Below are 16,847 nucleotides of genomic sequence, written 5' to 3'. Positions count from 1 at the left end.
CCCTTGTCCTTCTGGATACTGGAGCCTAAAATTGCACATAGTAACAAATTATAGTAACTGTACTCCTATTATGGCCTTGCTAATATTTTGTTTAAATTCACCACTACATATTGGTGTTATATTCCATTGCCTTTTGCCATAAAACCCAGTATTCTATTAGAACTTTTGTGGTATTATCTACTTGAAGTGCTGCTTCTATCATTTCTTTTGAAGCTCAAACCTTAGGCACTCTGCTCTTTCACGTAACTCAGCTATCCCTCAAAGTATAATTATTTTTTAGTCCAAGTGAAATGTTCTACCTCACATTGACCGATGTTGAATTCCAAATGCTACTTTCATAATTAAATCTTTTAACTTAATCATGGTCTAAAGCAATGCTCTCTTTTTACACTGTTTGTTTGCAGAGTTCTTGTTTATTTGTTACTATGATCCTGGGACTTGAGTTCATGTTTCCAGCTGTGTTCTAGCTAAATACAGCTAACAGAAAGTTTGGCCATTTTTGATCTTATTCCTGAAAACAGCAATTCCAAAAACAGCCCCACCCATGACCAAGGCACTAAAACAAAAATTTAGATTTTCTTTAACAAACCCATGGGAATTGATTCGGAGTTCATGCTTATGAGGTGAATCCCACACAATATTACAGTATAGGGAGGGAATGGAGAGGAGGAGTTCCTGATGGAAAAACCAGGAAGTATGAATTGTGTTGCTAAAGTGAACTGTAGGATGTATTTTAAACTTTTTAATCAGGTTTACTGATCGATGGGCTGACTACCTATCAGGCAGGGAAGCCAGAGGCACTAGACTGCAGCTAGGGAGCGGGAAGGAAGGAGGGCAAGATCGCCATGAGGAGTGGGAATCATGGTCATGGGTGGGGGAGGGGGAACGGATTGTTGTCTGAGGGTGGAGGAATGCAATGATTGCAGGCTGAGGTATCGGCTGATCGTGGAGAGTGAAGCAGTTAACTTTGTTAGCTTGGAGCAAATATCCCCTCTGGCCTACCAACAGTGCTGCACTTGGAATATAGTTGTTGTTCTTCTCATCTCCTTTTACCTGCTGGGTTTCCTGAGTCCCAGGAAACTCAACAGGAATGGATAAAAATGAAACAGTTTGTAAAATAACAGCACAGCTCCTTCAAATGTTTCACTGACCAGGCCGCTTCCTGAGAGTGGGTTGGTTGTCTCTGTTAAAACTGGAAGTGCGTGGACCTGAGGTGGGTTGGGGCTGGGTTTGAAATTATTTTGATTTTGACTTCCCCTCTGAACCAAGTCCACCCATTTTGCTGGTGGGGGAGGCATTGGGAGGAGCAAAATACACTCCCATGTTTCCATCTGCTAGCCATAATGAAGTTGCAGGATAGGTAAGAAAAAAGCTGTTGTGATATGTACTTGGCACAGAGATTTGCTGTAATAAGTGCTTATTGCTTTTCTGTAAAACCAACTTCTTCATCTCCAGCGCCCTCAACAGCAGATTACCTGGCAAGCGCGCCCCTGACATTGTGAACAGTTTTTCCAGAAAGGCAAATACCGAAAGCGCCATTTTGGTTTTTGAGAACTGAAGCATAGCATGCCTCCTGAAATTATGCAATTTAGTTGACCCTCAAAAATAAGTCTGAGACTCTGCTTCGCAGCAGACTGCCATTTCTGCCAACTTTCAGTATTTCTGGGGCTGCTTTTGGGAAGGGCAAGAAATTCAGCACCAAGACTGAGAAAGAACTATGTCTGATGGGGCCAAGTTTAAGGAGAGTTTGACATTGAACATAGAACAATACAGCACAGAAACAGGCCCTTCAGCCCACAAAGTTGTGCTGAACATGACGCCAAATTAAACTAGTCTCTTCTGCCTTTCTTTGGTCCATATCCCTTTATTATTTGCATATTCATGTGCTTATCTAAAAGCCCCTTAAATGCCCCTATCGTATCTGCCAGCACCATCACCCTTGGCAGCATGTTCCAGACACCTGTTTAAAAAAAAAACTTGCCCCTCACATCTCACTTCAAGTGCACGCCCCCTCATATTAAACATTTCAACTCTGGGGGAAAAAGATTCTGACTGTCAACCCTATCTATGCCTCTCATGATCTTTGTAAACTTCTATCAGGTCTCCCCTCAACCTCTGCCACTCCAGAGATAACAACTCTTGTTTGTCTAGCCTCTGCTTCCAGCTCATACCCTCTAATCCAGGCAGAATCCTGGTAAACCTCTTCTGTACCCTCTCCAAAGCCTCCACACCCTTCCTGTAATATTTAGGTAGAAGCCATGGCCATCTGGGGATTCCCACAGAGAATGGGAGCATAGGAGCTGTGACCATAAGACTGGTGATGGAGACAAGTTACATGGTTCTCGAGAATCATCAATTTTCCAGAAGAATTGCCCAGTTAGATTAATGAAAGAGAATAACTCAAGTGTTTCTGGTTGTTGATAATTTGGCTGTTTTAAATTGAGGATACCATTTAAATAAACCAGGCTTCACTGTTCAAATTAGGTGAGAACCAATTGCAAATACTGAATCACTGCCAGATTTACAATCAATGTTAGGGATTTAGGAACTTGGACACAACACTTTGGTCTATAAATCTTGTTTCCCAGAGTGTAAGCCCTGTAGAGTTTCATTGGATGGAAAGCATGAAGCCCAAATGAGATGCAGACTGCCAGATAAATTTTCCTCATTGAAATTTGATCAGTCACTGTTGTCAGTAATATATGACTATAATTTTGCACTGAGCAATATTCTGCATTAAGTTTTGTTTATATGGCAGAACTAAGTGGGAAAGTATGTGGGGAAAATAAAGCAGAACTTTGTCATTAAAAACAACCTTGTCTCAGCCTGTAACATGTAAGAAATGAAGAGTACGGTAGTATGCCCATGACAGTTTGATATAAGGCTTTCTCTGGTAATAAATTCAATGTTGGCATGGAACTTCTTTATGCAAACTGGTGCATTCTACAGCTACAACTGGAACGGCAAATAAATAATTGTACTCTGAATATATTGTAGCTGAGGCGCAATTGGATGGGTATATGGATAAGGCCATTTTTAGGAATTAAACATTAAATGTGATTGACTTTGACAAGAATGTGTATTTTATATGGTGTTAATGAATCACAGATAATCTGAAATTTGATGTTTGGTATTCTTAAAATTCAGTAAACGGGTAGTAATATTTGATAGAAAATTCATTCTATCCATTTTTATTTCTGTATTCCTCTTTCAGATCATTTTGGATTATAAGTTGTAGTATCTGTTTAATGCAATAATAGCAGAACAATAATGCATATTTCTAAGCTGAGACATTATGCACAATGTGCCAATGATTATCCAATATCATATTTATAAGACAGGAACAAATTAGAATGAAGTATTTGAGTAAAGAACAAATGAAAAGCAAAGTAGCCGCAAATCTACCAAACAGGAGGCACTGAACATGTGTGCAAGCATATGAGTTAAAGATGAGTTGCAAGGAAAATCTAGCATTACAATTAGAAATTCAATGAAGCAAATCATTCCAAATAAAAGTTTACATTGCTTTGAACCTCCATATTGAATATCCTCAGCTAAAGTTTACTTTTAAAAAAATAATGTTTTAAAAAATTATGAATAGTTCTGGTCAACATTCTTCTTCCTATCCATCGAGTTATCTCCCCGTCCCACATTTTAATTTAGGAAAAATGTTTTCCTGGAGAGGAATTCTGTGATTCTGCAGCCTAAAGTTCAATATCTAGCTGTGGATAATTATTATGTTCTTCCACACTACTATCTCTTTGTACCACCTATGCATTTTATGTTTTTTGTGTGACAGTAGATGCTTTTTAATCTTGTCCATACTGGCTCAGCCAGTTCTGCTCCCAAGAGCTCATTTTTGCTACCCCTACAGTGGGGACTTCTGCCAATGTTGTAATGTAACTGTATTGTGCCAGAGCAAGTGGCACCTTCATTCAGGAATGTACTAGAACATAAGAACTAGGAGCAGGAATAGGCCATCTGGCCCCTCGGGCCTGCTCTGCCATTCAGTAAGATCATGGCTGATCTTTTCGTGGACTCAGCTCCACTTACCGGCCCGCTCACCATAACCCTTAATTCCTTTACTGTTCAAAAATCCAACTATCTTTGCCTTAAAAACATTCAACGAGGCAGTCTCAACTGCGTCACTGGCAGGGAATTCCACAGATTCACAACCCTTTGGGTGAAGAAGTTTCTCCTCAACTAAATCTGCTTCCCCTTATTTTGAGGCCACGCCCCCTAGTTCTGGTTTCACCTGCCAGTGGAAACCACCTCCTTGATTTTATCTTATCTTGTCCCTTCATAATCTTGTATGTTTCTATAAAATCTCCTCATATTCTTCTAAATTCCAATGAGTATAGTCCCAGTCTACTCAGTCTCTGTGCGCGCGCGTGCGTTCCATTCCACACAGACAGTCACCCAAGGTGGGAATCGAACCTAGGTCCCTGTGAGGCAGCAGTGCTAATCACTGCTAAGTGTTGGATCTGGTAGCAAAGGAGCACTTTTGTTCAGAAACAGGACCAGTGATTTGCCAGGCTACTGGTTAAAAAAAGTTACAAGGTACCATAGTTAGAGATAAAATAAATCAATCAGTAAAAATGTGTGGAGGGTAGATTACGTTTGAGAAACCCAACCTAACTTTTTGAGAGAATGTTTACAGCTTGAATGTGATCGATGTATCTTTGGGCTTCCAAAAATTGAGATAAAATCAGAAAACCCTGAAAAATGGTTGAGAAAATTTAAAGGTCATAACACACAAAAGAATGTGGTGGTGTAGGGGGGAGATGACTGTGAGGCAGGAGCAAAGGTTGGTAGTAAACAGTTCAGGCTGGAGGAGGGATATTCGTGATGTTGGTGTTGTGGTCATTTTTGGGGTTTTTTCCCTCTACATTCGCCTCCTTTTCCACTCCTCCTTCTGACCATCTCCTCTCTTCTCCTGCCCCCTCCCTCTCTTCATTCTCCTTCCTTACTACATACATTCATACATTTAAAAAAACATTCTGAACCAATCTGTTCAAAAATACACATTGACCCCTGGTTTTCAAAAAGCAACTGAACTAAAGCTTTTAATAACTAGCTTTGTCAACCCTCCAGGTATTAAAATTTAATCTCCAGGACACTGTTAGGAAGAATGCAAAGAATAAAAAAAACAGAAGGGACTTAATGTATATTATGTGCTTACTTTAGTTTCTTAGCTATAAAATATTGTGGGGAATGGTGGGGGTATGGGTGGGGAGAGTATTTAACCAGGCAAGGCAATTGCACGTTGTGATGAAACCTCCAGGAATGTGACCAAGCCAAGTTGGCAAACCTATTAGTTAATAAAAAATACGAAAGCGTTCAGCTGCTAAAAGGTACTGATGTATCCTGAGAAATTGGATGCAATGCACATACTCTGCTGCGCATTCCAAATTCAGCAAAAACATCGCAGCTCTGGGCAATAGCACCATGTCTTCGAACAGGATTATATGGAGGCTGAGTGAGGCCTTCAAGTGAAAACTTCAATGTAGCCTTCCAAAGGCACTAAAGACCTTTAATTTCAGAAATTATTCTTACAATTATGTAATACGTAATTTTATTTAAAATTGTATTTTGTACCATAGTAATTTCAGTGACTGAGAAAAATTATGGGTCCTTGTTAACTTCCTAGTCGTTTTTTAAAAACAGTTATACAATGCTCAGTGCAAAATTTATACTTGTGACATTTTGCATTCAAGAAATTTCTGTATTGGGCAGGAAAGGAAGATAACTTGAAACCAAACCAGGTTTAAACCTGGAAAGCAGTGTTCTTTACCTCTACCTTTAACCTTGAATAACATTTCTTTAATGGAGCATGATCCAGAACCAGATCTTAGCTTAAGTAATATAATATGTCAGAAAAAGAATTTCACTTTTGAGTGTTTTCTCCAATTAAAAGCCATTTTGATTCACATATCCCTTTCCAAGATACCACTCAAAGACACCAATTTATGTTTGAAGGTTATAACTGTTTTAGTGAGAATGCATATTTTGACTCAGAATGACTTCTAAACAGTGTCTTTGTTTGCAAATTATTTGATTCATACTTTTTATCCAAGATTTACTTTACTTTTACTTTACTTTTAGTTTAATTAAAGACAAAATACTTGGTTTGACCAGTTTCTATAAGGAATGAATTGACATTGTCTGAATACCAAAAGTGTGTAAAGGAATGAATTGACTTTTTTTAATGGGGCTACATTGCAATCCAGGAGGAGATAGCTACAAAGGAAACTGAAGTGCAGACCCAGTTTACCTGTTGTTTTACCATGTGTAACAAGTGTAAAACTTTTTGATGTTAGCTAGAATGTTAAGAAGTGAAGTGTGGGCTGGAATTTTCCGGCTGTTCACTCCCCACTGCCGCTGCAAGTGAGGAGGGAGAATTTGGCACTCAGCCAAACCTGCATTCATTGCAGCGGGACCAGAGAATCTCATTGCAGCGAACAGCCGGAATTTTCCGGCCGTGATCAGAGGCACTGATGACCTCCTGCTTCCAGTAAATGTCAAGGTCGAGATCTTGGATGAAATAATTCTGGTCCACTGGTCCAAATGTAGCACAATTGATGTTTTGCACATATGTATGTTGTTTTTCCAGGTGTGCCCGGGGTACAAGCTGAACGTTTTGCGGAGGGAATGATGGTGAAGCACTGTGCATTGTCATTGGTAGGAGAACCGATCATGTACCCAAAAATCAACCAGTTTGTAAAACTGCTGCACCGTGAAAACATTTCCACTTTCCTAGTAACAAACGCTCAGTTCCCAGAGGAAATCAGGTGAGAATGATCAATTAAATTGACAGAGGAAGTTGTGATACATTCAAGAAAATTAACTTGTATATTTTAAAATTCAGATACTTTGTGGAAAAAGGATTGTTGATTATGTGGTTTTAACTATCTTTGAAGCTCCGATGAAATGAAAGAAATATTTATTGCAGTGCAAGTTTATTTACTAACCTTTTATTTGATTTTCAGTTAATTCAATTAGGATATTTAAATAGCTTAACACCTTCAACAGCAACTTATATAGCACCTTTAATGTAATAACATGTCCCAAAGCACTACTATGCAGGAGCATTAAAGCAAAAAGTTTATTTATTAGTCACAAGTAGGCTTACATTAACACTGCAATGAAGTTACTGTGAAAATCCCCCAGTCGCCACACTCCGGCGCCTGTTCGGGTACACTGAGGGAGAATTTAGCATGGCCAATGCACCTAACCTGCACATCTTTGGACTGTGGGAGGAAACCGGAGCATCCGGAGGAAACCCATACAGATTCTGCACAGACAGTGACCCAAGCCAGGAATTGAACCCGGGTCCCTGGCGCTATGAGGCAGCTAACCACTCTGCCACCATTATCAAGCAAAGCATAGAAACATAGAGAATAGGTGCAGGAGTAGGCCATTCGGCCCTTCGAGCCTGCGTCACCATTCAATATGATCATGGCTGATCATGCACTTTCAGTATTCCACTCCCACTTTCTCTCCAGATCCCTTGATGGGTGATACAGTGGTTCGCACTATTGCCTCACAGCGCCAGGGACCAGGGTTCAATTCCCGGCTTGGGTCACTGTCCGTGCAGAGTCTGCACATTCTCCCCGTGTCTGCATGGGTTTCCTCCGGGTGCTCTGGTTTCCTCCCACAGTCCGAAAGACGTGCTAGTTAGGTGCATTGGCCATGCTAAATTCTCCCTCAGTGTACCTGAACAGGAGTGTGGCGACTAGGGGATTTTCACAGTAATTTCATTACAGTGTTAATGTAAGTCTACTTGTGACAATAATAAATAAACTTTGAAAAAAAACCTTTAGCCGCAAGGGCCACATCCAGCACCCTGTTGAGAATATCTAACTTGAAGCATGTCATGAATGTAAAGAGATGTGAGGTCAGATGACCAAAAGCTTGAGCAAAGAGTTAGGTTTTATGGAGTGTTTGATAGGAGGAAAGCAAGGTAAAGCGACAGAGAGGTGTAGGGAGGGAATTCTGGAGCTTAGGGCCCAGGCAGATGCACCTTTCTGCTTAGTTTCCTTCCCAAAATGGGAAGCACTTAGCCTACCATTCCCGTGTGGAGCAGAGTAAGAAATATTCTTGTAGCCATGGTAATTATATTGCTGGTCCAATGTTCAGGATGGTCATTGCTTGGGGCTTGCATGGAATGAATGTTACTTGATACTTGTTAGCCCATGTCTAGGTATTGTCCAGGCCCCTCTATTTCTGAATAAACCTGAACACTGGAATCATCGAGGAACAGTCCCAGTCCTCATTTATTGATGGAGGAATGATCATTAAAGAAGCAAATGAAAATGGTTAAGTGAGGGTTCTTCCCTGAAGAACTCCAGTGATGTCCTGGGACTGCAGCATCTAACAAACAAATGTCTCCAGCTGTTAGAGGGTTTGACATTGACTCCAGTTTTAGGTCAATTTTGCTTGTTTTTAATTTAACTCTGCGAACCAGGTATTTTTGAATTGGGAGGAAATAATTTAATAAGTGCAATCATGTATTTAGAAACCATAGAAACCCTACAGTGCAGAAGGAGGCCATTCGGCCCATCGAGTCTGCACCGACCACAATCCCACCCAGGCCCTACCCCCACACATTTTACCCGCTAATCCCTCTAACCTACGCATTCCAGGACTCTAAGGGACAATTTTTAACCTGGCCAATGAACCTTTAGTTTGTCAATAGATTTGAACCATAGTAATCTTGACTGTCTTTTTCTTGGTCAAAATGGGAGCAAAAGAGGGGAAGACAAATAAGTGATTCATTTTCAGGAATTTGGTCTCAGTGGAGAAATTCTCCCCTGTTCTGAACAATAAGTTATAAATGAAATAATTTCCTCAAATGTAATGTTCCTTCATTCAGAAAACTTGGACCAGTTACTCAGCTTTATGTCAGCGTGGATGCAAGTACTAAAGATAGCCTGAAGAAAATTGACCGTCCTCTCTTTAAGGACTTTTGGCCAAGGTTTCTTGAGTCCCTGAAGGCCTTGGCAGACAAGGTATTGAGATTATTTATTCAATTTTACAAATGTATATTTTTAGCTTTTGAATACATCAGTGTGCCATTGTGATATTTAAATAAGAGAGAACTAAGAAAATATCTTTGATTTAGATATGCAAAAGGATCTTGAAATTGATTTATAATGAGCTGAATTATAAATCAATGGCCCTGAAGTGAATTTTTATACTTTGATGCATTCTGAAACATTGGCTTTCATTCTTCAAAAACTCTTTGATTCTGCCACCCCCAACTCCAACCATCCCCAAAATGCAATCATACACAGCCCCTAGTCAGTTATTTCAAGCCAATGCAAGCAATCAAAGGTATACCATGATCGGCTGATGAATCTAGCTGACTGAATACTCAACTCTTTCCAGTTGGCATCTTCCTGGCTTAAAAAATAGTTGAGATCTTGAGTGGGATTTTCCGGTCTCGCTCGAGCGAGGCCGTAAAATCCCACTCAATGTCAATGGACATTTCCGTTGTCCGTCCCTCGCCCGCTCCGATTCTGTGGCCAGCGGGTCGGTAGAATTCCGGCACTTGTCTTCAGTTAGATTTACACATGTTATGTACAAAATGCAGTTAACAGGTATCAATATTTACTTGCTATGTGTAATTTCAATTATGAAGCTGTTTAGAGTGTTCTCAAAATAAATGATTACTCGTGGAGGAAGGTTGACGGGCAATACTCTTTAATATGAAGCTGTAATTGTGTTCAATATATAGATTGGTAAATAGATCATAAGTTTTACGTTAGATATATTTTTACGGAGACCGACAAAGATGGTGTTTGGGTGTATTTGTAAATGGATATGATTAGATGGCGTTTGGGTGTATTTGCAACAGGATACGATTAGTGTAACATTTCCTGCTATGGGGGTAATAATAGATTCAATGCCTTTTGTTTAGGGAAGCCTCTTGTTGTTTGGGATACATTGAATCGTTTATATTAATGAGTGGCATAATTTTTGTTGTATGCATGCAACTGAAGCATTAAGTACTTATTGCTTGTTAGTAAGTATGAATAATATGGCTTTGATATAGTTTTATTGCTAATTTTAAGAGGGGATCAATAGCTGGAAGACTAATCAAAATGTTACCAACTGTAGTCACTGTAGAGATAGAGACTGATTATCTATAGGACAATTAATTTCAACAGTAATAACCAATTCTCTAGACAGTGATTTGGCTTCTATCCACATCCCTATCTATTTGGAGGATGGAATGTAATTACTAGCCTGTTGGAAAAATAGTTTGAGGATTCTTCAAACAAGCTGGCCTCCTTTCTGAAGGAAATAAGGATCAATATGAGCAGGAACATTGTTGTTTAGTTCAATTAGCCATATTTCTGACATGTGGTGAACCAGAACTCCGTGCGGGATTTGCATTTGCCTGCATTAGAAGTCACTAAATAACACAATTTAAAAATTCTGGTAAAATTCAACTTTTATTTTCAAATCAGGAAACCTCTATTATGGAAGTTAAATATTATTCTTCTGTATATTTTTTCTTCTATGTAAACTTATTGCCTGGAATAATCTGTACTTTTAGTCTGAAATGTGTGATCGGCAAAAATGATGGTTCTCTTCTAATCGAAGATGTCCTAAGGCATTTTACATTATTCTTGTGCAAACTTTTACGTATAATTTGTTTGTTCTTGGCATGCAAATATTGTTGGCAAGACTAGAATTTGTTGTCCTTGAGAAGATGGGTGTGAACCACCTTCATGAACCACTGCAGTCCATGTGAGGAGGATATACCCACAGTACTCTGTTACAATCCCAAATGGTGTTATAACTGGACACGAAGATCCCAGATGGAGGCTTAACTCAAAAGACCGCAACTTTTAGTTTTCTTTAGAAAATGTGGAGGAACAGAGTCACAGATCCACTAATTAGTTTTAACAACAAGAAAATAGCATTTATTAAGCATGAAAAGTTGGATTGTGATGCAATACTCATTTACTCCTCACCCCCCCCCCCCCCCCCCCACCCTTAGCTTCACAAATACACACAGATTTTAAAGTTAACACGGAAGACAAATATATCTTGAGCTACAATGTTCTCAGTAACACAGAATCCCCTTAACAACATGAGTTGGCTGTGATCAAATACCCTCTCCACCTTGGAAGCCAAGTGAATGTTTGTGGATTTCTGCTGATTTGTGCTTTGTACGCAATGGACAGGCTTTAGGTTGAAAGAGGTAAGTTACTTGCTCTTATAACCACAATATTTATATGGCTGGTTTACTTAAGTTTCTGGTCAGCTTTGTAGTATGCTAATCCATTCACTGCATGTGTGGCTTTTTTTTAATGGGGTATGGGCATGGCTAGCTAGGCCCGCATTTGTCACCCATCCCTAATTGCCCTACAGAGGTGGTGGATAGCTGCCTTCTTGAACTGCTGCAGTCCCTGTGGTGTAGGTATACCCACAGCACTGTTAGGGAAGGGAGTTCCAGGATTTTGACCCAGTTGGGAGAAAGCTCATGTGGTAAAGCTCAGGTGGTTACATGTACACAATGGCTGGATTTAAGGGGACACTGAAGGCCCATCCCCCAGAAAAAAAAGTCAAGGGCAGGAGTTCTCCACTCCAGTGGCTTGTCCTGTAGAAGTTTAATGCTTGGGGAGTTAATTGCTTTAAGGTGGGTCAAATGTCCCAGCTGGGAGGAAGGCCCACTTCCAAGAGCTGCCGGACAATCAATTAGCCAGCAATTCTCTGCTCCCAGCAGCGTCACCAGCGGTTGCCATTGCTGGGACTACAACAGTTGCCGGAGCTGCAGTAGAGTGAAAGGTAAGTGGGTGGGGTCAATGGTGCTGAGTTCACGATAGGTGGGGGGGCTGGGGGGGGGGGGGGGGGGGGGCGGCGAGAAGGCTCTGGTGAGCAGGGTGCAGTAAACAGGCTGGGGTGGAAAGGGACTGGTGAGAGCCGAGGGGTGGGGTTGGAAAGAGATGATGGTTGGGAAATTACCGAGGGATGTGTTCAAGAGGCATCCTCTGCCCCCTCCCCCCCCCCCCCCCCCTCCCCCTCCCCGCTTGTCTGCCACTAATAGAAGCTGCTGGGCTGGACTCATTGTGTGGTCCTCTCCCACTACTGGTTAAATCTCAGTGGCAATGGATGAGGCGTGGGTAGGTGGCCTATGGATATTTATGATCCCATCACTCGAGGGGTCCATAAAATCCAGGCCTATATTAAATGTCTCAACTTCCACATTACTCATCGTGTTCCTCAGGTACGTAGTATTTAATTATCTTATAATCTTATAAGCTAATTGCATGTAATTCTTTGCAGCTAATCCTTGCGCCTTAAATTTTCTTTGAAAGAGCCTAACGTGTTCCATTTCCTCAACTGGTTAACTTCATTTCTAATAGCTTTGGTTTTGGCTACAAGGATGAGATAAGTTCCAACTTTGAAGACAGGAAACTTATCTTGTCTGGCATCAGGATTTTGCGACCCTTTGGTAATATCCTGATTTCATCATGAGATAGTTGGCTATCTTTCTTATATGATAGTAAAAGAGCAGTACTATCTGGACCATTCCAGGAAAGCTACCTCTTCACATGGTTTGCCATTGAGATTGGATTCCTTTCCTGTCTGTAAGAATCACCTTTATCGATTGACACTACTTGGAGAGTCTCCAGCGAGTAATTGCCTGGCTCCATTACAGCTCTTTTGTTTTGCCAGTTGTAGCCTGACATTAAGGTGGACTGTAAAATAATTAATTAGAATAAACAGTAGTGATGAATTTTGTTTTGGTTATCTACACTCTTCCTAATGGTTTTACTGGGCACAATTACAGTGCTTAAAGGAAATCAAAATATGGCAACTTTGCAAATTCATAGTGAATGACTCATATTGTAAATGAGTTTGGATTTCATCGACTTCGCGTATTCCTCCTGCAAAAATGATCCTTAGTCAAATAATAAAAATGCAATGTGTGAAAGTTGTTTAATGCTCTTTCCATAAATCTAGCATAAAATAATAAAAGTCTAGCATATTAGGAAGGAAATTTTTTCTCAGATTCGTTGTATTTTTTCTTCTATATTTATGACTGCATTTTACTTTGTGACTACATTCATCTAAATAATTTACTGTATTCTGAAGACATTTCTAATGAAAGTGCTGCTGAGATTTAAATCATTTTATATTATTACTTGTGCTCACTTTATCCTGTTGCATTCATTAATATTTCCAGCAGTTCTTCCCAACATCTCCCCCCCCCCCCCCCCCCCCCCCCGGCCAAGGAGTAGTTTTAAATCTGTTGATTAGAAATTAAATGCTATAATTGAATCATTACTTGTTCACTTAAAGTCTTTTTTTTGTAGTGAAAACATTTTGATAAAGGCAAAGTGTAACTTGCATCCCTTGAATTTTTAGGCTCTGCTTCAGTTTGCAAAGTATGTCTGTAACTTCCTTCGTGCAGCAATAATACCGTAGATTTTCAATTATGAATTCGTTGAACATTAAACTTTTGAAAATTTCATGCATCAAATTTGCAGAGTAGTTTTATATTGAGCAAAAAAGCTACCTGCAATTTCTTAAAACCCAAATATGCTGTACTCTATATAATGTTTTAACTTGTGTCTTCTCTGTTGACATCAGACTTCTGAGTGGATGTACCTTATATTAAGTTGATCTTTCTCTACACCCTAGCTATGACTGTAACACTGCATTCTGCACCCTCTCCTTTCCTACTCCTCTATGTACTCTATGTATGGTATGCTTTGTCTGTATAGCACACAAGAAACAATAGTTTTCACTGCATACCAATACATGTGAGAATAAATCAAATTTTAGCTTGAACTGTGTAAATATAAATTTCTTGTTTCTGCCCATCAAAGATATTAGGACCACCAAATGGTCATTGAATCATAGAATCCTACAGTGCAGAAGGAGGCCATTCGGCCCATTGAGTCTGCACCGACCACAATCCCACCCAGGCCCTATCCCCCGTAACCCCAAACATTTACCCTAGCTAGTGCCCCTGACACTAAGGGGCAATTTATTGTGGCCAATCCACCTAACCTGCACATCTTTGGACTGGGTGAGGAAACTGGAGCACCCAGAGGAAACCACGCAGACATGTGCAAACTCCGCACAGACAGTGACCCAAGCTGGGAATGGAACCTGGGTCCCTGGTGCTGTGAGGCAGCAGTGCTAACCACTGTGCCACCATGTCGCATTATTCTCGCATTATTCCTGTGCAAAATATTTTTGTAAAATGGCAATTGTTAACCTGGTAGAAAGCAAGAATAAAAAGCATTTAAAGTCTGAACTGGAACGTAGATAAAGCTAAAAGGCTAGAATGAACCATAGAATCTCTACAATGCAGAAGGAGGCCATTCGGCCCATCAAGTCTGCACCGACTCTCCAAAAAAGCATCTTACCCAGGCCCGCCCTATCCCCGTTCAATTAACATGACTAATCCACCCAACCTTCACATCTTTGGACACTGAGGGACAATTTAACATGACCAATCCACCTAACCTGCACATCTTTTATGTTTTATTTTTGCAGTATTATCTGACTTGCATACTTTGGCTGTACCTCAAAGTTATTTTATCATTCCATTCTTTTTCCAATGAATCAGGCCTCTTTACTTCAGGCGATGCCTGAAATTCTTCTCCCTTTGTGCAATACCATGCTTTCTTTGTCTCCTTTCATTTGGCTGAGGAACAGTGACAAATTTCTCTGCCCCATATCCTCGGCTTGTATTTTTTTTTGTCTTGGGTATCCTCATGATCAAGCTTCCTGTTGATCCCGGACCTTTCTGTGATGCCACCTACATACAGCCTAGCTCCTGGAATTGCATCTCGTGGAGCAGCACCCCAAATGCCACACTTTCTGCTCACATGCATTCCCAATTCTCAGTGACTAAAACTTTTGAACTTCCTCCTCATCCCACATGGCATTTTACTCTACAAACTCCCCCAAAATGTTGTCTCTTCAAGCCTTTTCCATCCATCTACATCAGCATCTGAATGTGGCTAACCCTAGTTTTCACTGCGTGCCAATACATGTGACAATAAATCAAATTTTAGCTTGAACTATGTAAATGTAAATTTCTTGTTTCTGCCCATCAAAGATATTAGGAACACCAAATGATCATTGAATCATAGAATCCTACAGTGCAGAAGGAGGCCATTTGGCCCATCGAGTTTGTAATAAAGTGGCTATTCTTCTCTCTGATATTTCCCTACCTGATTATACTTCCCATCATTTGCACCATCCAGTGGCTGTCATGTAGTCTGATCATCAGATCAGACCTTGGCCCCATCTCCTAGACTTCTGGTTCATTCTTCTTTGAGCACCTATCTTGTTTCATTTTAGTTAAGATTGGAAAGTTGAAGCATTTCCTTGGCCGCTCACCACAAAATGTGTTCCTTGACTTTGACTCTAGCCCCACCTTGACCTCATTGACTTTCTAGCAAGATTGTGGGCAATTTTGAAATCTACTTAACCCTGTGGTGAAATTCAAAATCCGAATTCTCTACATCAATATGGCCATTTACTTTCACCTCTGCTACTTCCTTAACTCTTCACTGATCCTTCTCCATGCTCAATTATTCCAATGCTTTCCTCAGTAAGAATCCATCACCGCCATAAAGTCCAACATTGTTCAAAATGCAGCTGCTTCTATCTTGCCCTCTCAGTAAGCCTCAGTCATCCATTACTTAGTCCTTGTGTATCTTCACTGCCTCCTATGTCACTCAATACATTAAATGTAAAATCTGCATAGTCCAGTTACGTCATGGTCTTGGTCCAATACCCTACCCTCAATTTGTATGGTGTGAAATGAAGTGTTTTGCAAGTACAAATCTGCTTATCGAGAATGAATGTGAAATCCCTCTTTTAGAAAGCCGGAAAATGGTGTAACAATTTTGTGACAAGGCTGAAGATTACATTGGTGAAGGTTATTTTGGAAAGGATTTAATATTAATAAAAAGGGCAGTCTGTGGAAGTTAAGATATGCTAATGGAATGTAAAGCTGACCTTTTGTGCATTTTTGCATAATGCCAGTCATAAATCTCAGAACAAGAAGAAAGAAATAATTTATAAATAGAGAATCCACAGCCTAGCATCATGAAAGGGAAAATGTACTTCATTAAGGTGCACCTGCAAAGTCAAGGCAAAGTCATCAAAGACTTTCTTCAGAATGGAATAAATTTTTACTTTATATGGTTGCTCATTGATTATTCAGGTCAAACAATATACAAAATGGTTGCCACATTTGTCTACAAACTAACAACAAGTACAATCCAAAAAGCTGTGTGCTTAGTTGTCAAGTATTTTGGGACATCGTCAAACTGTGGAAGATGCCATAAGAATGAATGTTTTTTATGTTTAAATAAATAAGTATATCAATAGTTGGTTATTTTGTAACTGTGTGCAATTGATGAATTATCCGACGTGCTTCAAAAATAAGTGGAAATGAAGAACTAAACCACTGGAATAATATGGTTCTGAAGTACATCTGTTGCAAACCTAGAGCTAAAAAATTTTACTTCTGTATTTTATTGAAATAATGCGAGAGCAATCCATTTTTGAGTAATTGAGATAAGAGTACTTTTCAGAATTAAATTGTCAGCACCTTGAGTTAATTTATGTTGCAACTTCCAGTCTCAGACTAATTGTAATTCAGGTTGGAGCCGAGAAAATCCTTGTTTACATTGTTGGGAAAAATTGGAAGAAGATTTTTCATGCGTAGAAATATTGGATTATTGAATGCTTTGCCACAAGGCAAATTCATCCTTAATTGATTTCTGCACCCAGAAAAGTACAAAATGCATACTGTTACAAACTTAGCATATTGTCTTTGAATATTAGTCATTCCAGTC

The 16,847-nt window shown here is 39.9% G+C and overlaps 1 protein-coding gene across 1 annotated transcript in view; it reads left to right on the top strand.

Moving 5' to 3' along the window:
* Positions 1–16,847, top strand: part of tyw1 (tRNA-yW synthesizing protein 1 homolog (S. cerevisiae)) — a 152,030-nt gene that overhangs the window by 65,009 nt on the left and 70,174 nt on the right. Inside the window, exons 12-13 of the mRNA XM_078225004.1 lie at positions 6,614–6,791; positions 8,876–9,011. Of these exons, the coding sequence (XP_078081130.1) occupies positions 6,614–6,791; positions 8,876–9,011 (314 nt within the window). The remainder of the gene's footprint in view (positions 1–6,613; positions 6,792–8,875; positions 9,012–16,847) is intronic.

The sequence above is a fragment of the Mustelus asterias genome, chromosome 12, assembly GCF_964213995.1.
Source record: "Mustelus asterias chromosome 12, sMusAst1.hap1.1, whole genome shotgun sequence".
NCBI lineage: Eukaryota > Metazoa > Chordata > Chondrichthyes > Carcharhiniformes > Triakidae > Mustelus > Mustelus asterias.
The sequence above is the reverse complement of the archived record's forward strand: the minus strand, read 5'-3'. Positions and strand labels throughout refer to the sequence as shown.